Here is a 25,405-nt window from a genome sequence, read left to right as displayed (position 1 = left end):
GTCAGTTTACTCAGGGATTGAAGACTGTGATCTAGAATTACATGTAAACTGGTAGTATGGTGATTTTAAAAAAGAGGCAATGCTTAAAATGGCATTTGAGCAAGGGGTTAGTGATGAAGAGAGGTTTTGTAGGGGACAGTAGTTATTCAGCTACTCATGATGTTGTTCCAATGGATCAACAGAAGGTTGAGGGAGTGCTATGTCTCGTTTAGCCATGTCCTCCCCTGTGCTGTTTTATGTAGACGTAGCAACACCAACTTTTCAGGGGAGGTTCGATTGAATGCCAAGAAACCAGAACATCCTGTCTGCTGTCTCCTGCACTCACGTCAAGGATCTTACCAATTAAGTTAGTGACGTTTGTCCCAGTGAGCCAAATCCAGCGCAACCTGTCCTGCTGTGATCCCAGCAGAGTGCAACTGCGCAGACTGGGTAAACGACCCGCCTTGTCAGAAGTCAGAAGATAGTCTGAAGGAGTGTGGACGACAGGTCCTCGTGGCACTGCTGGCGTCAGGGAAATGTTTGTCTCCGGAGAAGCCACTGAAGCCTGCATGTTCAAAAGAAATCTTAGTTTATTCTGTGAACAAGCCATCAAAGTATTGCAACTCATGTATGGTTCTTTTCAGTGAGTGCACTTTCTGAAGTTAAATTGCAGTTCACAGAAGATAAGAACCATTACAAATGCAAGCGTTGTTTTTTAGTGTCTGTCTTGGAATCAAAGATTATTACCTTGTACCTGTCAAAGTCTTGAAAGTGAAGGTTTTGAGAAGTGGTGAAAGTTACTGAAAGCACTTTCAGGGCCCCAACCCACTTAAAACCCATGGATCAGAGTCTGAAACCATTGGTACCCCCGTCGTCTGGGGTTCCGGCGCAGGAATCGGGATGCAGCAACAAGGTCTTGGAGAGCCTGGACCGACTCGAAGGAACCCTGAAGGAGATAGAAAAGACTTGCCAGAGCAAAGATGCTGAGGTCTGGCACAAGCCTCGCAAGGACGGCAGAAAGGTTAGTAAGTTCTAAAATTTTGAAAACAGCTTGTCACTTCCTTTCTTTCCTTTTAACTCCTTCCAATTTTTCCCAGGGTTCTGCCAAAACTTATGACAAGTTAATCAGGAAGGTTTTTTTATTTAAAAGTGGATTCTGATGTGCATGATTACTTCAATACTGGCCCCTTCATAGTCAAATATTTAGACTTGTATAATCACAGTCATGGTTGACACCATACACAAACCCCTCACCAGATATTTGATAACTTCAGTGTTTGAGCACAGAGAGATCTTGTATATTCCAAACTAACTTCAGGGGGAGGTTACAGATGTAAGAACAGTGTAGTTGTCAAGCAAGAATAACTATCAAGTGTGAAACTTCAAGTTTATGTCACTTATACCTAATATACTCAAACAGCAATGTTTCACAAAATCCTCACATCACTCTGTGACTTATGTTGTGGCCTCGAGTGCTTGAACCATTTTATTTTTTTTCTAGGTCGATTTTTAATTGGAACATGTCCTATAGGCTGCTCTTTAAGTTAACCCTCTAGACAGCATGACACATGCATGTCTTCAGGAAGTTCCATTATCCAACCCTGTCCCAATATAATACGGGCTTAGTGTACTGATGAAACTGCTCAGTTTGGCTTGGAGAAAAAAATGCATGCTTTAGTTTTGAATCAGGCCCATAAATAAGTTAGAAGAATCGCAATAGTGTTCATTTCTGCAAATGATTATTTCAGACGAATTAAATTGAACATGATTACTGCAGTATCAGGTCCAGAATGTAACAAGGTGTTGAAACCATTAAGCGTAAGATTTTGATGACACATTCACACTATCGCATTCCAGCTCAAAAGTGAAAAGTGTTGTGAGAGGATGATGGTCTGTGAGTCACTGCAACCACTCCCTTAATCTGCCCTCATGAGAACTTTGAGAATCATATTTTTGAGAGAGAAAAAAAAAGAAAGCAGCAGGGCACATGACATTTCCAATTTTTTTTGGGGGGGATAGGAAGCAATATACTTATTTCATCTATTCTACCTAGAACAGATCGTGGAAATGCTGCTAACTTTTCTAATTGTCTCCCAGATCTATGCCCGTGTCCGCTGCAATGTAATCCGTGTTGGTGAGATCGACACAGTCAAGCAGGAGTTCTCGGCTGAGATCTACCTTGCCGTGACCTGGAAAGAGCCATCAGTCAAGGGCTTGACAAGGGAGGTAAGATGCTGGACAAGCAAAGGGGAGGTCGGTCTTCGGTGCATTAACATGTATTCTGCCATCCTTCATTACAGGATACTTCAGTTCTTTGGGGTCCCAAGCCACATGCACATACAAGATGGGGGAGGGGCATTTGGGACAGCAATTTTAAGAGCAAAACCACTAAACTGGTAGAAGAAAAACCATTATGATGAAAATGCAGCCAGACCTCAGATTCAGGAATTCTTGCGTTTTGCATGAAAGCATGGTGCCACGTCATCATCATCTCAACAGTCATGATCACCAGATAAGTCTTGACTGATCAATGGCATGTATGGTACCAGTACATACGTCTTCACAATTTTGTTTCCAATGTTCAGTTATTTTGCAACCCCTCCCCTTTTTTATGGGAGGGGGGCATGACGGGATTAAGATCCCATCACCCCTTTCCCAGATCACTGTTGTTAATTTTCAGGAATAAAAAGGTCTAACAGCAGGGAAAGAGTTAACTTACAAAAATATGATTCAATAGAACATCAAAATACAAATTAAAGGACTCTACAGAAACTAATATACATGTACATTTTAATTGAAACAATCTACACGTGGGGCGTGCTGGATAAAGGATAAAAGTAAACATGAACATGTATGGGAAGTTCAAACATAGCAAAATAATACAAGCAGATAACACACATGGATAAAAAGCATTCAGAAGATAAATTGATCATTTTAGAGTTGTTGTGGTTATTCATTTTGCTAAGGATGTGGACTGGGAGGAGCAGTGGAACCCATGTGTGTATTTCTTCAATGCCATGAGCATCGACAAGATGGTGTGCAAACACAATGTCATCTACCCCGAGGGGGAGCCAGATGGAATCCCAGATGCCCAGGTGTCATACCGGATGAAGGCCACCTTCAAGGCTAGCATGAAACTACATGACTTTCCCTTTGATCAACAGGTATGGAATCAGTTCAAAAATCTTCAGACTCTTGATATGCTTCAAAAAGTCCAAAGACTTTGAAGGCACTTTCTGTATAAGCTGTAGAAATGATGACCTATCAACTCGAGATTTTTCCGCATTTAGTAACCTGTGGCGTTCAATGTGAATGAAAGGATCTTTATCTGTGCTGTGCGATACAATGAAAAATGGTGAGGTGCAAGCTAGTGTGCTGTTCTCTCAGTGGAAGACTGATGACAATTCTCATACCTTTGAGAAAGATTTCACCATTGAATATTGATTAAACCACTTTATATTTTTATTTATTTATTTGTTCTTCAAGGAACTGACCATCAAGTTAATGTCAGACTGGCCTTTTACTGATGTGGAGTTTGTCAAGGACATGAATATCAAAGATTCCATTCGATTGGACACATTCACTGGTAAGTCCAAGTTCAGTGGTTTGCACAAGGTCTGTAATCTAGACATAACATTAATCTATAAACATATTATATTCTTCTCAGCTCAGAATCCAGTTCTCACAAAAGTAATGTGGAGGGCTTGACATTTTGATCCTAGGGAAATCTTTCTCAAAGGCAAAATGACAACTAAACAGAGATAAACAAGCAAAAAAGGAGGGGTTGATAAAGCTTTCTCATCTCCCCCTTCCATTTGTCCTTCTGAAGTTCAGATTCCTCACTTGCTCGTCTTTGTCCAGTTGTCATTTGCCTTTAAGAAAGATTGTGTTAGGATTGAAATGTCAGACCCTCTTATTTGTTGGATTTGTATTTTAGGTCCTTGTAGTCAGCAAGCAGTTCGTGGCAGTTTTTGTTTTACATGTTCTTGAAAAAGCAACATACAAATAGATTTACAACTTACTGCATTGCTGCTGTAGTTGAGTGGTATCAATGTTGGTAAATTAATTTAGCAAACACACTGATCTTTTGGTTGTACAGAAAGTACTTGATTGCACTCGGCCATATCTAGTAGAACTTTTTGTTTTTGTGAGAGATGTACATGCCGTGAGCATTAGTTCATCCTGGTTGTTTTGTTTAGTCCATAGTTCAAGTACATGTAGATATCCCAAGGCTTTTTGCAAATTGCAAAGTTGATTCAGCATGTCAGAATATACTATATTCTTCAGTAACTTCCCACAGATCCTCTACCTTGGCATTTTAGAGTTGCTATGGGCTACAGTTAATGTCACTTGGCAGTGTGGCACCATTGATAACTTAGTTTTGATGCCTGCAAAGCAGTTTGCTCAAGTTTTTAAACATTCTTTCAACTCTTTAAAGATGGGACAAAACCCCATCATATCTTGCTCAATCTTTTCAAGATGTGGCCTTGTACAAGGGAGTGTTGACCAATTGTAGCAGCAATTGTTCAACAAGTAATTTTGTCTTTTACAAATTTGTACATCTGTAAAGGGTTCTTTATGTGGTATGTGAATTTCTGTACACACATTATCACCAAATGGTGATCTGAAGCACAAAACTGGACTGATGTGATGAATATTTCTGTCCGTCTTTCAGCTGATGAGGAGTGGGTGTTGAGTAAGCATGTCGTTGCCCAGCCAGTCCTGGAAGACAAGGCCAAGACGGGCTCGCACCGGCAGTATCCTCTCTATTACCTCTCTATGCACGTCAGGCGTAAGAGCGGCTTCTATCTCTGGAACGTGGCACTCATTCTTGTGAGTATATCATTCTCAGAATTCTATTTGCTCCCACGTACTTGAATAGTTGGACTGACCCCTCAAATCTGCACATTGTCTCTCTCTGTAAGGGTAGATCCAGGAATTTTTCCAAGGGGAGTCAGGCCCGTCAGATATTTAAAAATGTCTGATCATAGTGGGCAGGCCAACACATGGGTAATGCCTTACATTGTTATTGATGCACCTTCATAGATGTAGAATGCCATCTTATTTTTTTATAACTAAACTTTTTTGTATTTGGTATTTTTCATTATTTTTTATTTTACGTTGTGTTTTTGTGTCAGAGCAGGAGGGGAAGATAGGACTTTTGAGCACATTTTGACTCATTTTGGAGAGAGTAGCAAAGGATGGCGGGATGAGTGGTAATGCAGTTGGATTCACAGCTGTATTCATGTAACACTTTGACCACGACTTGTGGTAACTTATGCTTTTCCAAGACTGTTTTTACTGGTTGCTTGGTGACACTCAGACACCACACCCCAAACATGACATTTTGGCACAGGAGCTACATTGAAGGTGATGGTGAAGACGTGTATCAGTCCACCTGGGCTGTTTCCTGTTCAGTCTAGGTCTAAATATAGCCACTCACATCCGGAGGAGATAGGAATTTTAATAGCAACAAGTGCCACCAGTCTGTTAACAGTTCATTTCCGTGTCGGTGAGGTGACAATACTCAAACTTTGTGTACACGTACGTTGAATCCAAATCCGGTGATGTCGAGTCTCTCTGAGTCATGATGCCTTGAGGGTTATTGCACAACTGATTCCATTCCCCATGACATTTTGTGAAGAAAAAACAGTGCCAGTGATATTTTTGTTCAATCTGGAGATTCGAAACTTTTTTAAAAATGTGGACGTTTGGCCTTTTTCACGTCCTCCAAGTTTTAAAAGCTTTTTCAAGTCTTCACCCCGTGTGACATTTGTAGACCTTACATGTAAGTGAGAACACCTACTGAAGAAGGTTTCAGTATTTTTGATCACCTGCTTCTCAATTAAATTTTTATTCGATGACCACCAACAGTGTTAGAAATTATCGTAAGAGTAAAGAAGAAATCACCTTTAAAATGGCTCCAATTTCAGAACTTTGAAACTACTGTATAACAGTCATTCATGGAACATTTCAAAAGTGAATTTACAAGTTTCTGTTGCACTCAGAATTCATGATTCACTAGTATTCTTTTGATTTTCTGTAGCCTCTCTTTAAAACTAATGTCTCAGTAGGTTTTAAGTGTTAGTCAGGATTGGGGAAAGGTTCAGCACCTCTTAACAGCAGATTGATAAACCATCAACAATAGAAGGGGGAAAATATTTTTCACAAAATGTAGTGATTTTCATCCCCTTCTCTCCTCTCATGTCATTTTTTCTTTTTATTGCCCCAAGGGGTGGGCAAGTGGCCCCTTGCCTTCCTTGTGACACTTAAGGACGAATCCAGTGATGGCCATGACACCCTCAGATGGAGTCAAAAATGTTGTTTGAAAATGAGAGGCGAATTGTTTGGTCTGTTTTGTTTCCTGTCCTTTAAAAGTGTGTAAACCTCCACAATGAAGTCTCACCTCTCAGAAGGGCCATAAAAGGTTACATGAAAAAAGGTCGAATTTTTGGGCTCCCTGAAAAACAAATTTGCTCTTTCCTCCCGAAAATTTGGTTCCGGATCTGTCCTTGGCAGTACCTGTGTTTTCAGGGTTATGCTTGTAATCAGATTAAATGAATTTTTGAACTGTCCTCTTTTTTTGGCAGATGCTGATTCTGATGCTGTGCTTCACATGCTTCGCAGTCAGTCCTGAAGAGCCAGCAGATAGACTGAGTGTAACAGTGACTCTGCTGCTCACTGCCATAGCCTTCAAGTACGTGGTCTCACAGAGCCTGCCAACCATCTCATATCTTACACTACTGGTAAGGAGATAGATGAATAGATACATGAAGGTACAAGTTATTAGTTGTAGTGTAAGAGTTGTAGGTATGAAAGTGACATGTCGCAAACTGTTGAAGGTATGAGCACATTCTGTCACCTTGTTGTGCATCAAGATCAACGGTGCATCTTTACTAAAGGTAGTGGGGGGGGGAAGTGGAACCATTCCCCTCCTCTAAATACAAAGAGCAAGTAGGTAGTTTTGGTGCTATTTAATTTTTCCCCCCAAATGTGTTCAAATGCCTCCCAAATTTAATAGCCCAGACCTCAGAAAAAACCATAAATATTACATGTTGAAATTATTAAACTGTTTATAGCCCCCACCCAAAAATGTTTTAACCCCACGTAAAAAATTTGACTATGCCGTTGGTCAAGACAAAGCCTCCCTCATGTTATGGTTCAACCGGAAAATAGAAGGGCCATCACTTCTTTTCACATTGTCGTTTTCCACATGAGGCCAGCTGAGAGCAAAATGGCAAAAAATATTGTAGATTAACATGGACTCCTGTTTAACCTCAGTAGGCCTAATTTGTAGTGGTCTTCAACCTTGGGCGTCTCCAGGATTAGGTGTGGGGGGGGGCAAAGCACAATTTTCCAAGGAATGGAATTTTTTTGGGAGGGGGGAAGCATTCAACATCGATGAACCGATACAGAATTAACAGTGGAAGGAGGTCCAATTCAACTTTGATTTCTTCAAATTGGTAACTTTCATCCTCTGTGATTTCTTTTTTCATTCTTTTGTTTTTTCTTCTGAGGGAAAACAAGGGACCCTTTTGCCCTTCCTCCCTTGTCTCTGTCTATGTACTGGTGAATCAAGTCATTATGGCATGCTTCTCCATTCAGGGGATATGTGTGACTACAGAAGAGATGTTGGGGTGTGATACACTCTCACTGCTTATGTTCTCTATTTTGTAAAGTATTTGTCTCTTCTCATTTCAATTTCATCCACCAAGACCACCATGAACCTCACCAAAAATTGTTTGACATCCACTTTACATAACCACTTGTTTTATGTGATCAGTTTGGTTCTGGTGTGACAATATCCAGTCATATCAATGGTCATGGATGCTCGGCTTTTGTGAATCATTAAATGCTTACGTCTTAAACTGCCCTCAACTTTTGACTGTTAAACAGGACAAGTATGTGCTGTGCGGGCTGATCCTGCAGTGTCTGATTGTCAGCCAGAATGCTGTGGCCTCACTGTTTGATCCCCAAGATCTTGCTCTCTTTGACATCATCTCCATCTGCGTACTGGCTACCCTGGTGCTGCTGGTGCAAATTATATTTATACTTGCCAGTGCTGTGAAGGTATGTGCCTGCTTTACTGGTTTAGGTAATTTGTACCAACTGAGGGCGCTGTCACCACAAATGCTGTTCATCTATTTCCTGTTCATTATTCTTTTTGGCAAAATTTTCTGCAAAATCACGTCTGTTGAAGAAGCTTAGCCATCATGTGGAGGTTACCATCTGTTTTTTGAAGTGTATATGTAACTGCTTGATTCAGATGGGATACAACCTCCTAAGCCCCCCAGGTTTTGAATTTTTCACGGTGGCAGTTGACAAAATTTCAAGAACAATATGTTGGGGTCATATTTCTTCCATGCATGGTTTGTCAGATCTTTGGGGCCACAGTCAGCCCAATTTAAGTTTTTGTACCAACGCCTGTGACTACTAGCAATACCACTTTGAGGTCAAAGAGCATGATTTTGTTCACCAGTTTCTATTTGTTTAAAACCCAAAAAACCTGACCCCATAGGCAGTACAGTCAATGAAGAACTGTGAATGCATTTTTATTGAAACCTTCTACAACAAGAATGCCCCCAAATGTTACCACTGTATACTTTGCACATTGACAGAAGGACGCTACGGTTGGTAGATTCAGTACAAAGGGGGGGGGGTTATGGGTGACCTTTTAAACCTATTCCAAGGACAGAGGTGTCGTTGAATTTAATGTGATTTCCCCTTGCTTGCTGGTAGAACCACCCACTTGTCAAAACTAGTATTAGGGATTTTACAAAAATTCATATAGAAAAAAATTTTGTTTGGTGTTTCTCTTTACAGTCAAGAAGAGTTACCAGCAAGCTTCAGAAGCACACCAAACAGTATACAGTGAGTAGGATTTCTCACAGGTTTACACTGGATCAAACCCATTTCTTGGTCCCATAATGACCCCTTCTAGATTGTACTGGCGATGTGCTTAAAATTTGAAATAAACGGTGAATATTTCACCGTCCTCTAGAGAAAACATGTTAATCTGGACTTCAGTGACAAATATTGTCCAGTTAATTTCAAAAGATGTACATGTACTCATCTCATTGTGTTCATCAGATAAACTTAATCTTTCAGAATACTTTAACAACAAGGCACCTGTTTGCTTGAGAAGATTCATAAATAATTTGAAAAGCATGCTTACTAAACACTAAAATGCATTGTACACTATGATATGCAATGACATAAAAGTATTTATTTCCAGTTTTGTTGTATTTGTCTGCTCCCATTCTGTACAGTTTGTTTTTATTTCATATAAATTGTTAACTTTTGCTTGTTTCTGCAAAGTGCCTTGAACACCTTTATGGTGGCTATGTTCTGCACTATATAAATGTCCATTATTATAACGGTTCATTATTACAGTTAAAATGTGACCTCTAATTATTTCGAGAAAAGCTTCTTGAAACAGGTCTGAATTTAAAAGTAAAACAGAAAAGGAGACAGGTTGAGCACTTGCCATGTTGCTGGGCATCTGACTCCAAACAATTTTGAATTCATGTGCCTTAATTGTTGATGGTATGCATCCACGTTGAGCTCTTAAAGATGGTCTGGTGCACTGATGCGATATGTTGGCAAAGCAGGAAGCCGTTGCTGCATGTACATAGCAAAGTACCCTCTTTTGTTTATTGTTGGAGTTGTCAACTCCTATTCTTTCCTCTCGCAGGAACTCTGCGACCAAATCAACCAGAGCTGGCAGGCTCGCCAGCAGCAGCTTAAGGACCGTGAGAAGGAGAAGAATGAGCAGTACACCGGGGAGAAATTGCCGGCGCCCACCATGGAGCAGGTACAGCGCACATCCCCTGACCCACTGCCTCCGAAGGGCATAGTCAAGAGGAAAAGTCGCAGACTCAAGAAAAATAGTGGAAGTTTGAGCTTTGGGGAGGGAGAAAATGGGGTGGAGCTTCTTTCTGTAAAGGTGGGGACCACCTTTTTTTGAAAGAAAAAAAAAGTGATCCTCGTTATCACCATGAAAATTCATCTGTGTTGGTGTTGATGGAATTTCTCAGGTGTTGTGAATAAAGGTTAAACCATGAATTCTCAATGGGCAATTTTTTTTTTTATTCGAAAGGGGTAGTGTAAAGTATCGTCACTGAGAAAGTCTTCCTCAGGTTCTTCAAAGCTTTTGAAAGTTAATAGCTCCAATGGTTTCTCTTCTCTATTGGTTTTTGAAGGAATTTGGAGTCTGACAGAATTAGGTAGATTGAATCTTTATAATTATTTCAGGTGTCAATATACAATTTATTTGAGTAATTGAGGGACAGTGGTGGCTACCTACATATAGATTGTCTGCACTGGGTGCATTAGGTGGATTTGGCTTGGAATGGAAGTGGATCGCGAACAAGCCAAACCGAGTGGACAGCAACTTGAAGATAATGCCTTTTGGCTCAAGATGCTTGACAACTGAAGAATTCCCACTATTTCAGACTGCTAAAAAAATTTTGCCCCTCAGCCACAGACCTGTCTAGGGACACTTCCATTAAAAACTTCACAGCCAATCAGGATTGAGAATTACTCTCATGTGAGAGTAGTTCTGGAAGTTGAACGAAGCCACCGCCCATATACATGTAGTTGGTGTAATTACATATGGCCGGTCACCTCTGGTGTTAAGTTGATGTTCTTACCAGCAGCAGTAGGTATCTACTGCCTTATGCACAAACCTTCATCAAGGATAGTCTATCATCACTGATTCTGTCAATGGACAATTGAAATAACAAAAGACCATGACCATAATGGATGAAGTGAATGTCCTTGCCAGCTGCAGTAGGTACTGCCTTATGCACACATGTGAAGCACGATATGGGGCCTGGGGCCGAGGGAACCCTCCCTGCCTTTGTGTTGGTCATTGTTTGATTGGAATCTCAGGAATTCTTTACAGACTTCTGGGGGGGGGATGTGCTAGGTAACAATAATCTAGAGGGATTGGACATGGGGGGGGGTACCCCTCGGCCCCATTTTGTGCTGGGCATACATGCACAAACCTTGATCAAGGATAGTCTGTCAATGGACAATTTAAATAACAAATGACCATGCACCCCAATGGTGAAGTGAACCATGTACTCTTTAATGGTCTCTTTTGTGTTTCATTTTATTCTTTCTTTCCAGACAGATATGACCTTGTTTGTGGGGGACATCCCAGCTCAGTCCAGTAATCTTTAAAATGAAGTGGAGAGAAGCTGACAAATGGCCAAGAGCATTGTGCAAGCAGGGGACAAATCAGCAACTCCCCTCACCCCCCTCCCTCATCCTTCTTCTGTTCTTCCTTTGTCCTGTTCAACCTCCAAACTTCATTGTGTTCCCTGTGGGGCAGGGGATTATTTGTCATGGGGTCTATTGTCCCTATTGTACTCTGTTTCCTGTTCTGTAACAGGACCTTTACAAGAATACCCAAACCTGTTTTGGCAATGATGCATCGTGATTTTGTTTTATTTGAGAAAAAAATTCCCTTGCTCATCAGTAATTCCGAAAAGAATTCTGAAGAAGCTAGGCAACTTAATGAAAAACAAATCAACTACCTGGGTTTGAAATTGATACAAGTTGTGGACAGTTTGAATGCAGCACTGCTGAGCTGCTTTCTGGTTTCCAGCTTCTAGTCTGGCCTCGCCTCCCTCTCTGGTTACATAATGGTTTTCAGCCATTCATTGTCTGAATTGGTGAAATGCGTTAAAGTCTTCCCTGTCAACAGGAACATACCAAGTTGTCCATTTTCTCCAACCTGATGTAGCTGAAAATAACGCTTGTAGTCAGCTTGAAGGCACCTGGCACGGGTTTTGTATGCACATTGCAAAGTGGAATCTTTGTTTAAAAACATTTCCACTGTCCCAGTTTTGATGGTCACCTTCCGACAGTTTTGCTTTCAAAATTTCAATCCGCTCTTCATCCAGTTATATTTTTGTGAACAGGAGGGTCTCAACTTAGAATAAATTCATCACCTTCAAACCTGACGTTTCACATAAAGCTGAGGTTTTGAAAATCCATTTCTCTCCAGTGTTAGTGTGGGTTGCATTTATCATTGTTCTGTTTGTTTTTATTGCTGTTGGTGGGGGTGGGATGGGCCGGGGGAGAGGGGTAATGAAGGGTTGGCTCTTTAAAATTACAAATGGAGTATAAGAATTGTTCAGTTATGTTGTCTGTATAAACAAGATTTGAAGATTTTTTTATGAAGACAGTGACAAAAGGAATTTTTTTTGCAGCATCATGTAATATTTTTGGGTTATGCAACTTTGGAAAATATGTTAACTTGACATACAGCACAGGTTGAGACAGTTGTTTTTGGTGAAAAGTCAGGTGAAGTCTGAACTTGTGTGAAATTCTTTTTTGCCATTTCTGTTAAAGCAGTAAAAAATAATTTCCCATTAAATTTACATACACTCTCAAGCTGAATGGAGAATTGTGTTTTCAGAATACAATAAAGCTTTTGAAAGGACAACAGTGAATCCTTCCTGCCTTCTGTGGTCCCAAGTCAAGTGAGTTTTGTGTGCTTCCTTGGGAATAAGTCTGAATGACCTAATGTAGAATGTGGGTCAAACAGTATGAAGGTGTATATAATGTCAAAGGTCATCTTTAGAGAATTGTGTTTTATTAGCATATTGTGACTGACATGTTGACAATTGAACAACCTGTTTAAGAGACTTTTAATAGTTGGAGAATATGCCCTCACATTTTTCTGTGATATGAATGGTGTGTTTTATCTTTCTTAAACTATTCCTTGAGCAACAGCATAATGTAAATAGATACCATGGAATTTGTTAAACATAGTATCTTGTCATTGTTGATTTCAAACTTTTACTTTTGCGTGTTGCAAATTAAGAATTTTTGACTTGCTTAAAGTCAACACAGGACTTCTGAGAAGCAACTTAAAGTCAATTTGAAGTTTTCTGGTGTTGTACTTTTAAGCGGTAGATTTTTTTTTTAGAATATCCTACGCACTGTACAACTGACCTGATGAGGTCATGCCTTATCTGTGTACATGATCATATGAAAGTATTGTATATCGCACAATATTTTTATTCATCTGTTTTAGTCTTTTGCAATGGGTGTTTGTGTGATTTATCTATAGGACCAAAAAAACTTTGAATTTTTACAAGGAAGTTTTTTTGACATACAAATGTACAGTAACTCTTTTTCTGACAGAAGTTTACATTTACTCACATGTATGTAACACGTATCTGTTTAATATATAAGCATGTTGACTGGCTATTGAAGGTTAGTAGTAGTATGTTGGCTGTCATGATGTGGACCCAGTCTTCCACATCTCACTTTTTATAACCACCAGTTGGCTTGTTTTACGCCAAGTCTGTATTATACGCAGTCTTTCATTCACTGCAATACCCTAAGCTGAAATACACCTTACAAAAAAATCCATACTCGACACATTCTGACATGTGCAATTAGTTTAATTCAATTCAAACAATTCCCTGAATATTTTAAAGGACGCCAAGAGTCTACCCAAAATGTGCAATATAGATGCCACTATTTTGTCTAAATAAAACATTTTCAGAGGGAAGAACCGGTTAATAATGACTTTGTCACCTTTCTTTCTCTCCTGGCAGAGATATTATAGACTTGAGAAAATATCTGATCCCCAACAGCACTTGACAGATTTCCTTTCCTCTGTCTTCTGTCAGTGCCCTTCACCTTTTTTCCAAAGACTCTTTCCTAACCAATTTACAAAATCTGCGAAAATTTTAAGACAATTCCTGTAACGTTTAATTTAAATAATGCAGGTTTAGTTCAATGTACTAGTAATTAGTATTGCCTAAAAATCCCCAAAAAGTGGACAGAAACTCTCCTTCCAAGACACATGACTATCTTGTCTTCTGATGCCAACTATCACTAGATTAAACCTTTTCTTGTCACTGAAAGTATCTCTACATGTGTTCAAGAAAAAACTGCTTTATGAAATGTCTCATGATTACTGGAATACGGTGCATATGCCAACACACTTTTCCAGCACAGCACTTCTTTAAGAACTTCTTCAAGAACTTCAAGGGCTTAACTAGTCAAATTGGAGTTGTCTCTCCTTTTGGGTGGTGCGCGATTAAGAATTAAGTTAGTCCACTTTATACGCTACATTCGTGGAATGCTATGACCTTTAGAATGCTCCAAGTCACTTTTTGTACTTAATTGCCATGCTAGAAAAGTGAGTGAAATTCATAAACATGACAAGTTTCATTTAAACATTCATTCTCTATGAGTGCGGCAACCTAAAAAATGACAGTCTTCGGTGAACACTGTGCATGTTTCACAGATTAAATGTTACGGTTTGAAGCATCAAAGTCCTTTCTGCAAGCTTAAGGTGCATCAACCTTCATGGGTAGGGGATGATAATGTGGTCATTGTAAAGTGTTTCCTTTCAAAATTCACTGCATTACCAAAAGAAGCAGTTTAGTCATTTTTGTTCTGTAGGATATGCACTTAAAATCCTTCATTCTAAATATAAAACATTTACTTGATAGAAAATTAAAAAGGACATCTTTTGGCAAGAAATACGTGTCTGCAGTCTTTCATAAGAAAATACAGGCAGTTCAGAACCCATACATGTAGTACAATGATTTGTTTTCAGTGTGGATTCAAGAAATGGAGTAAAACAAAGCTGAATGCCAGGAAAAAGTCAAATTTGGTTTAATAATAAGAGGTCCTTGAAAACTTGGCAGATTACCTTGTTACAAGAGGAGCCTTGTATTATTAGGAATGAAATAATGAAGAACAAAGTTCGGTGTCTGAAAAAGTCCTTGTTACAAGCAGAATGTATTAATGGTGTTCTTATTAACAAAGTTCGACTGAAGCAAGAAAATACATAATTGTATTAACTAAATGTGTTGGCATTCATACAACCTGTTAGTGTTACAGTGTCCTGATCCACAGCAAAACAAGCTGTTGTGACTCCCCTTTTTGCTATCAAATACACATACATGTACAGTATGCTAAAATTTCATTGAAAGATTATTTCAGTTCATAGAGTTCCACAGAGATTGGCAGGTAGCCAACCAAAGTTGAATGGCAAACAAGAAACAGAATTTCCGACCCCCGAGTTCTCACTCTGTGAAATTCACAAACAGCAGCAAAACAAATGGTTGCGCCCCAGTAACCATTACAAAAGAGTTTTCATAATCCCAATAATGAATAAAGCTCAGTTTGACCCGATGTATTTTTGGCAGGAAAAACGTATCAAGGGTTACAAACAACATCTGTACAGCTTTGTAAAGACCAACCATGGTGTGAAAAGTTCATATCATTTTGTCTCAGCAGTGCATATAATCCTGCTTCAACACACAAATGTGGCAGTGAGGCATTGTTAATAATAAAACAGCCAAAAATGTACACTACATTTCCAATTCATAACATTGGAAAGTTCTTAATCAGCTCAAACCCCTTTTGAAGCAGCATTTGCTGAACCTGATTTTTTTAAAGGCAGCTTTTGTTTACTGAATTATTTCTTCATAAACTCTGAGTGGTAATATGAAAATTCTTTCATCAAACTCAACCTCTTCCAATTCAGCCACAATCCAACAGATCTCAAGCATAATGACAGACCCAAACCCTGAATTAAAATCGGGGGGGGGGGGAGAATTCTTCTCTCCCTTGACACTAACCACAACCACCACCACCAATTAACAACACCCATAAGTTTAATGGACACTTTCATTCAAGCCGACCAGAATGAAGCGAGGGTCAAATTCCTTACTTGAGGATGATGGGTGCAATCATGACCTTGTGGGAGTAGTACTTGCATCCAGGCTCAGGGGTAATTGGAAGCAACTCCGTGGTGATATTCTCTGCCTTGAAGCCGGCTTCAACAATGTGGGGCACTTGGGTCTCCTACAAGGAAACATGCAAAGTTTAGATTTTAGACAAAGATTTTAGATTTTAAATAAAGCAGAGACAGGTTTTGCTCCATGAGATGGTTATAGTTGAGAGCACTACTATGACTTATTCACGAGGGTTAAAAATAATACATGCGTTCACTTTTGTTTTGAGTGTTTTTTGTTATTTTGGAGGAGGGTTAAAGAGTCTATAAAACACCACAGGAAAGCACCTATTCATTATTTATTAATATAATGCTGGAGATGCATGAGGTTTGAGGGAAAATATAGACTCCACACCATCTTTGCTAGATTTCTGAGACTGGTTTCCATTCAATTTAGGTAGGTATTTGTCACAACACATTAAGCTGGAAGTCTCCAGGTGAGCAACAATTTTTTTACAAAATTGCATGAAGCATCTCCCAAATTCGACTATGTTTGGTGTAAAAAAGCTCTGACAGAGTATAACACCTAGCAATGCACTGTTCTCCTCACAAGAAAAAAAACTAATCTATCATTTGTCCCCTCACAGCTCTGGAATGAGGCCCTACATTCACTGACTGTGCTTGCTTTTTCTTGTGCAAAGTTATGCATGACAAAACAATGTTGAAGAGCCAAGTGACTAGGTCATGTTTTGTCAGTTGCCAAGGTAACAGCTCAACACAAAAAGTCACTAAACTGTTTTCCTCTGCTTTTGCAATGGATGTTTCAAGTCAATGAACGTTTGTGACAAGTCAGTGTATTGAAGTAACACCATGATAACTGTGTTACACTTCGGTTCTCCATGCGTAATGACAGGCAAAAGATCACAACCACTGTAGTATTATTAATCAAAAATACAAGACTCCGAAGTCCAACTTTTGTCCAAGCATTTGGTATCTGCATAATGCCATCACTGTAAATAGTTTGTAAAGGGTTTTTAAAGCTTTATTGCGTATATCAATACAGTCATATGAACTGACGCGAGTAGGGAAAAAATCCCACTGACCTTAAACATGACCTCTATATCTTGATACTTTGATTTCATCCATTCGCCCCAGGATGTCAGATTGCAGTACGTCAGCACTCCACCTGGTTTTAGCAGCCGATAGGCGTGGTTCTTCAAGAAGGGGAACTGGTGTGTGTGCCACGTGTCCTCTGATAATGGATACGTGTCATACAGAATCCCTGAGGAGACATTAAAAAAAAAATTGCCAAAAAGTTCAGCAAATTTTAGCAGCAAACGTCCCTCCTTGAATGATAGCAACACTGGTGACTGGGTCAAAAATAACAATCACACAAAACGCTCTCCTCATTTTAAAGAAAAAAGTGACAGCCCTGCTGTCAGAACTGATGCGGTTTGTGTTTGGAAAAGAATCACAGCAAGTCTGGAATAGGTCATGCAAGGCCAATTTTTCTGTTAATTAACCAATTTAGTGACAAACGCGTTCAAATGCATCTGCATTGTTTAAACCCAATGTTTTAAAAGTGGTGTTTTTTTCCCTCTTTTGTTTTGAAATAATTGTTTCTAGTTGTACTATTTCCTATCTTCCAAGAATCAGTACTTTGAACTGTGTGTGGTACTGTACATTCAATGGCAAACAAGAATTTTCTTGACAGTCTGGTAGACCTGTATATTCACACTTTCCAAGATTGGAGTCAAACCAAAAAAAAGTACCAATTTGCTTTGTGCAATAATAAAACCTCAGCAAATATGATGCCACAGTTCTCACCTGGTCTTCCATAGCCTGTGGCCCAAGCATGGCCCCGTTTACGAATGGAATTTTTTTTGCGGGGGGGGGTGTTTTGTTTTCTAGGGCACTGCTCTTTTTACCATTTGCCAGTTTTAGTACAGATGACTTTTTTTCCCTCTTACACCTGTGAACACACAAAAAACTCTCTTAAGAGAGAGGACAGAGTAGGACTATTTTTCTGTCCCAAAGAAGAGAGTCTGTTTGGAACTTATTACCATCAAATTGCCCATCCTTGAGGGTGGGAACCACTTCTTCCCACATTCCCTTCAGTGGTGTTACCTAGAAAGAGAAAACCACAGTAAAAAGTATCACACAAAATCCTCAGTAGAGAAATGTAAGATTTAAGTCCAGTACAGTGCCCTAAAAGTTGAGTCCCTAAATTAAACAAAGTGGATAAGAAACAAAGAAAAAGCTTAGCATTTTGAAATAGTGAATACAATACATCAGTGCTGAAGGACGTGGTCTGCTAGTTGTCACTGATCCAAATTACATATTGTACATCTGGCTATCTTTAGATTGGCAGCAATTGCTGGTGACTGGAGATATTAAACCTTTGGACCTATACATGTTAACACATAACACACTGATGATTACATGCACAGGTGCAGCACAAGCTCCTTTTCAAAGTAAATGAATCCCGACCCTACAGGACTGCAAAAAATTACCCCAGAATTTGGAGGGATTGAGGACCGTTAGGGTTGGATGTTTTGTTGATTCAGTAACCAAGTTGCTGCGCATGTCAATTTCTTCTTTGTTATAAAGATAATCACTTGCTTTTGGGCATGATTAGTAAGGGGTACTGCAGCATACCTATTTCTATGGAATGAGTTTTTATGTATGGCCTTTGACAGAAGTGGCAAGTTTCTTTTGCTGGTCCAGAGTACTTTACCCATTTTTATCTCTGTTCTTGTGCTATAAAACCCCTATTACGGCCGCAAGGTCAAGAAACTCTGTAGGAACGAGAGCCATATTATGACATCATCAAATTGCTAGATTTGTTTGCTGCCTTTATTAACACTTCTAACTCTGAGCAATCTCGCTGTGGAACTGAACTCCCAAAATGACGATTTTTATAATAGCAAAGAGAAGCTCGCCACGTTAGTTAGTCATGATATGGGTAATAATGACAAACTGCCTGTTAGAAAGACCATTTTACATAAAAGCAATGTGACTGATCTTTTAAAGACTCATTAACTCTTCTCTCAAATGAAAAGAAACCACAAGCACTATCTGCAGTGGCTGATGAGAAAAAGCTTGAAAATAATGTTGCACAATCCACTGAGAAAGTATCAAAGTGCAATGGATTCTAGAATTCCCATCCCACAAAGTGGACTGACTGCAGAATGGTGCAAATGATAAATTATCTTAAAATGTTACTAGCCAAAATGGTTCTTATCCTACTTTTGAAATTGCAGCAAAAATACGCTGTGAAAGAATAGGGATGAGGAAAGGGCTTTTTATTAATGTGTATTCAATAACTACTCTTAAAAAACAAAATAAAAGCAAGCTGGTTTCTGGAACAGGTTCTAGCACCAAACTTGGATAAACATCTTCTGCAACGTTAAGTATGCATCACGTGGGGACAAATATGAAAAAGTCTCTATGCTACGCCCATATCGTGGTTATAATAATGGAGTCCAGGAACTAAGTACTCATTTCTGTCCCAGGAAAAGAAAGCAATTAGAATGGAGGACAAATTAACAAAACGCAGATCAGACTTAGGGACTTTTTTCAACGCAGTTTTTGGACTTATGAGGTATCGGACCTATGAGGCGTCAGAATTACGAGCTGACCCAAAATCTACAATTACAAATGTACCAGTACTTTTTCAGAAGAACTTGTTAGAAGGTTTGTGTCTAATCCTAACCCCAAGGGTGTATGTAAAAATCATAGTGAAATCGGAGGATTAAGGACTGTTTTCTCTGTTAGGACTATTGGTGCAATTAACACAGAGAAAACTTGACACAAAAGCCTACATGTAACACTGAACACTTGCTGATTACAGGTGAAGAGCAAAACAAGAGAGGAACAAGGAAGGGGGGATTAAAATTAAATAAAGGTTCAAGCATTTGGTCTGGTGATTAAATGCCAGTCAAACCCTCATTGAAGTGGTCCAGTGGATCAGTCAAAACAATTGTCAACACTTGCACTTTAACCATCAAATGCCACTGACGACACGTGTCCACAACAATGAAGTGTGTTCAATTCCCCTGTATCACATCACTTTTTGCGACACAATATCACATTGTGCTACAACACTTTCTAATATAAATAGCTCATGTTACAATGCAAAATGCACAGGGATTTCTGATTTCCACACTGCCTTATATGCTTGAAAGTTATTTGACATTAATACACATTCAGCTGGGCACACTGTCCTTTGAAATACACTTATCAGTCTAGAGTATTGCCATATATGGGCATAGTGACCTTTCCCTACTGATAAAGCAATTTTTTGTCTAAATTCAATTTTAAATATCTCAAATTAGCAATGACAAATTTTAAATGAAATCAGTACATACATGTTTTTAGACCTTCTAGTTTATGTCTGCAGTCAGAGTTTTTTCCCCAGCCAATCACATTTTTGTAAATGAAATATTTTGTTAGTGGAAAGTGGAAGTGGGATGTGTTGCAAATGTGAAATTAATCAAGGAAAGAGTAAAAAAAAGGTCTACTGACACTGGTGATGGATACTTCGTTTTTGGACTAATGTACTTATGCTTTTACAGAAAGCACAGTGTTTATGTACATGCCATCTGTTTGCTGGTGAGCCTACACAAAAGGCCAGATTCTTTTCAACCACACAATTTAGATCCTTCAGAAAAAAGGGGGTAAAAATACAGCCATTTTTATTCAATTTTCAGCGCACTTCAGGTAATCAGGAACCCACTGCCATCCTGATTATTTTAGGACATTTTTTCGTTTTTCTCTTAAAATGATTTGAAAGGACAATTTGAAGAATTTGTTTCACTGTGTTCCTTTATGTGGATATTAAGTGATTTCACGCAATTATATTGCCCAAAAACTTGGAACAAAATTATGCAACTGCTATGCAAGCAAAATATTGCATAGCAGTGTTAACTATGCAAATACATATTTAATGGAAATTGGACACACAAGACTGAGCACAAATGGGCATCTCTGTCCAGTCGTACAAACGTTCTATTATACCAGTGTCAATTACATGTTTTGAATCAAAAAAGTTAGAAGACCAGACGTTTCGATCTTAGCATATCTTTTCTCAAATGCAAAATGAGACAGATTCTGCGAGGAACTGCATTGCAAACGTCCTGGCCCTCAACTTTAATTTGTACTTTAGGTCTCTGTAGGCAGCAAGGGCTTTTACAGCAGCTTTGTATTACTTTTCTGGAAATTGGGGGAAATGGTGAGAGAAGTTTGGATGTAAATCAAGAAATATCTTGGAATAAAATGCAGCAATAATTGCGTCTTTACTCATATATTCAACCACCAAATTGGTGTGGAATTTCTGTTAGAGATTTATTTTTGCACTGTGCAGCAAATACAAAAATAGAGGACCAGTCAAAACCTTGGTGGGCCAGTCAAGATGTGGCTCTACTGGTCCGGTCGGCCAGTCATAAAAAAGTTATGGGGAAACCTGTGTCTCTTAACATTGGCTACGCTAGAGGCTGTGACCACAGAAGTATTGGAGAAATTGTCCTCTTGAGAATGCATCCAGGTTGCTGACTGCCAAGTCCAGACAATGATCCCGTTCAAAATTTCACGCCTTTCCCATTCACTCCTTTTATTCGACCGAGGACTTTTGACTGTTTTTCTTAAAACGACCAAAACGATACAAATCACTGGAATACAGATACCTCCTTCTGGTACTGGCCTCAGCACGGGGGCTGAGTCTTAATCTCAGTCATAATTATGTACAATATTGTTTAAGGAGAAAGTCCTACTTCTTTCTCAAAAAGAGAGGCGAGTACTGCATTCGATATACATGTACATTGTATGTATCCCGCGTGAGATAAAAAACCCACCATATTGGCAGTAAAATCTTTGTGTAACTTATATGTACATTCTGTTTAGTGCAGTGCACCACTGGTCAAGTTCTAGATCCATAAATTGCTTGACCCATTGACCTCTGGTGGCTGGCACACAGTTGAGTCCAGTGGCAGTGGATCAATACAATATCATGTTTGGATAGCCCAAGTTGGTCCAACACGTACATGCATGAAAAGTTTCACGTCTACAGCTGAAAGTCCATATCCTGTTCATTCTGACTTCAACGTGAAAAATGAAAAATTAATTCTACCCCACGTACATACCTTGTGTGGTTGTTGCTCGGCCCACTCTTCCAGTCGTTGGAACACGCCATCATTGCACTCAATAATGACGTGTTCCGTGATATTCTGCTCTTCGATCTTGCTTGCAGCGATGGCCATGCCAATCCAATCTCCAAGACATGCCCACCTTTTGAGAATGAGCATTAATAGAAAGATATATTGACAACATATAACTACAATCAGTAATGCAAGGAACACAGACTTTTAGTTTCTTGGATGGATACAGGGCCTCAAGTTTCCAACTCTACCTTTTAATTGGCCCATACTTCCAAAAGAAAATTTCCAAGTAAAAGTTCTAAGGCAACATTTAAACATGAGCAAACTCGTATGCTTCCAACGATCCTTAGGGTCAATGGCAAAAACTTATAGTGGTAGATGGGAGGGGACGGGTACATCATGGGTGTGGTAAGGGGGAGCAAAGGGTGTACTTCCCCCCCATAAAAACTTGAGAAATAAGAAAGGGAAGATGGGGAATACAGTGAAAGAATTGAAAAGAGATGAATTGATAAAATAAATTAAATAAAAATAAGTTTGCTTGAAAACAGCTCAAAACTGACTCCCTCCCACTCAGGGGTCAACCTCGGAAATGAAAAAGGATTCCTTAAACGGGGTATACACCCAACTGCGGGGACTAATAAGGAAAATTCTGTGTGTTTTACAACGTACATGCCATCCAGTGTCTAGTGGTTAACTGAATGAATTTAGTTCTAAATTGAATGCGTGAAAGTACATTTTTTGATACCTGCAAATGAATTTGAGCTGAATAAAACACAATTAGGTAGAATGCGTAATAATGAAGTTAATCTTGATTTTTACAAAAGAGGTGAACCAGAGACTACACGAGATTCCAGTGACACATTCAGGGTAATAACTCACAGAGATATTGGCCTGAAATATGACTTTCACACCTCAACATAAGGGAAAGAGGGCCAACGAGAAACTAACCTTACAAAATAGTGGAAAGGGAAGGACGGCATGTACTCTCTGACTCGCTCTTTCCTTTTTTTTTTAACCCTAACTCACGAAGTGTAAGCCAAACACAACAATAGTGATGCTTTATTCTTGTAAGCCAAGGTGAAATTTAATATATGTAACTGTAGACATGTTAATCTTCAACTTTGGACTGAAAACCACCAAATTTCCACATGAAAACAAAACGTTAACTTTGAACATGGCTTGAAAAGTCAATAGATACCAATTTCAATGTGACTTGAAGGAAAAGATCTCCCGATTGTTAGTTTCATGTTTGTTAATGGGACAATCATGTTTGCACTTTGTGCCACAGAAAGTACAAAATACCATATTTTGAAAAACTTTGAAGATAATAGTAAAACATGACAAATAAAAGATGCCCATTATACAGAATGGGAGAGTACATGTACATACAAAATAAATATGAGAAGTACATGTATGTTCCACATGACTTGTACAATTGTACATAATTTCAAACAACATATTACAGATCAGCTTAAACCCTGTTTCGCTCAGCGGTCTCTCAGGCACATCCTGTAATTATGACAATGACATTTCGATAATATGGGTGCAACATATGTTGATTGGAAAGACAGGCGGAATTCTGTGATCCAAACCCATGAACAAATCCAAAACAGTTTCTGTTTTGACGACGTGCAAACGATGTGACTGCACATGTGCAGCTGGAATCTCATGCAATCTCTTCCAATATATCAAAATCACCTTTTATTAAAAAGAACAAACAAAATCCCCGCAAACAAACGACCAAAACTAATTTCTGAGACTAGATGAACTTTCTTTTTTTTAATATCTGTGTAAAAAGGGGCTTGTAACAAGCTTTCTCTCCTCGGATGATATGATTTTTGGTGTGTTTACGTGTACACAGCAGGATTGGAAAATACACATGTAGATGGTCCACCTTCAGCTTGTTGTGTGATTTATTAACAATTATACTAATAATTTATTCATTTATGAAGCACAAATTTCATTTATATATGATTCAAATGTGCTGTACAATGAAGACATTAAGTGTGGAACAATGACTGTACGGTAATCTCCCACCATAAAATGCAATGCATCAAATTGCATGTACCAACCCAGCATATCCATGTATAACGACATGAACATGGTACATGTGGTTGTACATGATAAGCATCAGGGAACACACCTGGCTTAACCAAAAACTATCTTGATCATAATCAAAATGAAAAATTTGATAAAATATTGTACTTTTTCTCTGTTGGGCTCATTTTAGTGACTAAAGCCAAGCAACTCCTTGTGCTTAATATGGTGAACATTTTTTGTAAGAGGGTAAGGAACAGTGTGACATGTCAAAATGAGTTAGATAGAAATTTGGTAAAGAGGACAGGTCTATATGTATGTTGGAAGACAATCAGTTGGTCAGCACATTGTTGGTTGGTCAAGTCATCTATCTTGCCAGCGTAATAGTATACACTATTTACTTGAATGGTTGTCTCTGCATTCATTCCAGAATGTTTGGTAAATTTCCTGATTCCTCTCAAACTCATTTCATGATAACTTCATATGATATACATGTATATAAAAAAATAAATGAATTTTAAAAACTGACTTTCATTTAACTAGAAAAATAGATTTCTTTCTGATTTAGGGAGCCCTTTTTAATGTTATTGCTCTCAATTCTGACCCAAACCTAACCCTGGTTTTGGCTCCCAACCTAAAAAACCCTGTTTTTTTCAGCTGACCCCCTTCTACACTATGACAAGAAGAGAAATTAAAGACAGAGACACTCTTATGTGCAATTTTTCCCCAAGAATTTTAGGTCGTTTGGGTCAAAAAGATACGAGAACCATGGAATAAAAAAAAAGAGTGCCCTCATCTTGATTATTCCTTTTGAACTGATTACCTATGCTGGAAGCCTTATCACAATATTTCATTTAAATCTGGCATGCAGTGAGCCTTTGTGCTTGACTGCCCGACCTGTCCATTCAGCATGAAGTGTTAGTAATATTCAGATAATATTGTGAAATAAATGTAAAAGTACTACACAAATGCTTGGAAATTGAGAGATAACAAGAATTTTAGATTTGATGGAATTTTAAAAACTATTCCTAACAAAAATCACCACTTTTGGGAGTAACTAACAAGTCATGGAGAACAGTGAGCACACAGAAACATTACCCAGTACCTTTGCTTGCAGCAATGGTGGCTAGTTTGTGCATGTACGGCGTCTCCCATCTCTCCATGACCGGTTTACCCATAATCTCCAGATGTGCATCCATCTCATCGAAATTGGCCCAGCATCCTTCAAGAGGGTGCACAGTCCTCCTTGTTGGCAAATATCCTTGTGTCACTGACTGACATGGTGATGCTGGACACTGCCAATCCTAGTGATGATGCTGTGAATGAGATGCCAACAACAAAAACACATGGATACTACAGTGGATATGTCAGACAGCATGTCTCAAATTTTAAAACGTCAGACCACAATATTCTTTAAAGAGTAGTTACATGTAGGATTCCAAAAGTACATTTTTTTTGCAATTTTTATGAAAGGGGTTCCCGAGGTTGGTAGTAACTGCACTTTCGCTGGTTCACA

At 38.9% G+C, this 25,405-nt stretch overlaps 1 protein-coding gene and 1 pseudogene across 3 annotated transcripts; one reads left to right on the top strand and one right to left on the bottom strand.

Annotated features, from left to right (window-relative positions):
* Positions 1 to 12,442, top strand: LOC110978079 (uncharacterized). 2 transcript variants are annotated; one of them, XM_022232752.2, is made up of 10 exons: positions 1 to 1,000; positions 2,077 to 2,205; positions 2,946 to 3,143; positions 3,466 to 3,565; positions 4,655 to 4,812; positions 6,570 to 6,725; positions 7,876 to 8,049; positions 8,803 to 8,850; positions 9,674 to 9,793; positions 11,117 to 12,442. In XM_022232752.2, exons 1-10 carry the CDS (start codon positions 818 to 820, stop codon positions 11,120 to 11,122), a joined length of 1,272 nt encoding a protein of 423 aa, XP_022088444.1. In that variant the 5' UTR covers positions 1 to 817; the 3' UTR covers positions 11,123 to 12,442. The 2 variants fall into 2 exon arrangements, with proteins under 2 accessions (XP_022088444.1, XP_022088443.1); XM_022232751.2 differs by having other exon boundaries at positions 5 to 1,000; positions 11,113 to 12,442.
* Positions 12,443 to 13,382: 940 nt separating this feature from the next.
* On the bottom strand, positions 13,383 to 25,200 carry LOC147798276 (guanidinoacetate N-methyltransferase A-like; annotated as a pseudogene). Its single transcript, XR_015426146.1, has 5 exons — positions 24,995 to 25,200; positions 21,838 to 21,982; positions 17,761 to 17,824; positions 16,801 to 16,979; positions 13,383 to 15,828 (listed from the first exon to the last, which is right to left on the bottom strand). The product of XR_015426146.1 is annotated as a guanidinoacetate N-methyltransferase A-like (transcript).
* Positions 25,201 to 25,405: the final 205 nt, after the last annotated feature.

The sequence above is a fragment of the Acanthaster planci genome, linkage group LG08 (genome assembly GCF_054643075.1).
Source record: "Acanthaster planci isolate LZ-2023a linkage group LG08, COTS_SCS, whole genome shotgun sequence".
Taxonomy (NCBI): Eukaryota; Metazoa; Echinodermata; class Asteroidea; order Valvatida; family Acanthasteridae; genus Acanthaster; species Acanthaster planci.
This window is presented reverse-complemented; position numbering and strand designations above follow the sequence as displayed.

Bases quoted from the DNA above. Each gene is read 5' to 3' on its own strand.
- LOC110978079 (XM_022232751.2), top strand. From the start codon at position 818: ATGGATCAGAGTCTGAAACCATTGGTACCCCCGTCGTCTGGGGTTCCG. The intron at 6,726-7,875 runs GTAAGGAGATAG...ACTGTTAAACAG, and splicing joins TCTCATATCTTACACTACTG to GACAAGTATGTGCTGTGCGG. The intron at 8,851-9,673 runs GTGAGTAGGATT...TTCCTCTCGCAG, and splicing joins AGCACACCAAACAGTATACA to GAACTCTGCGACCAAATCAA.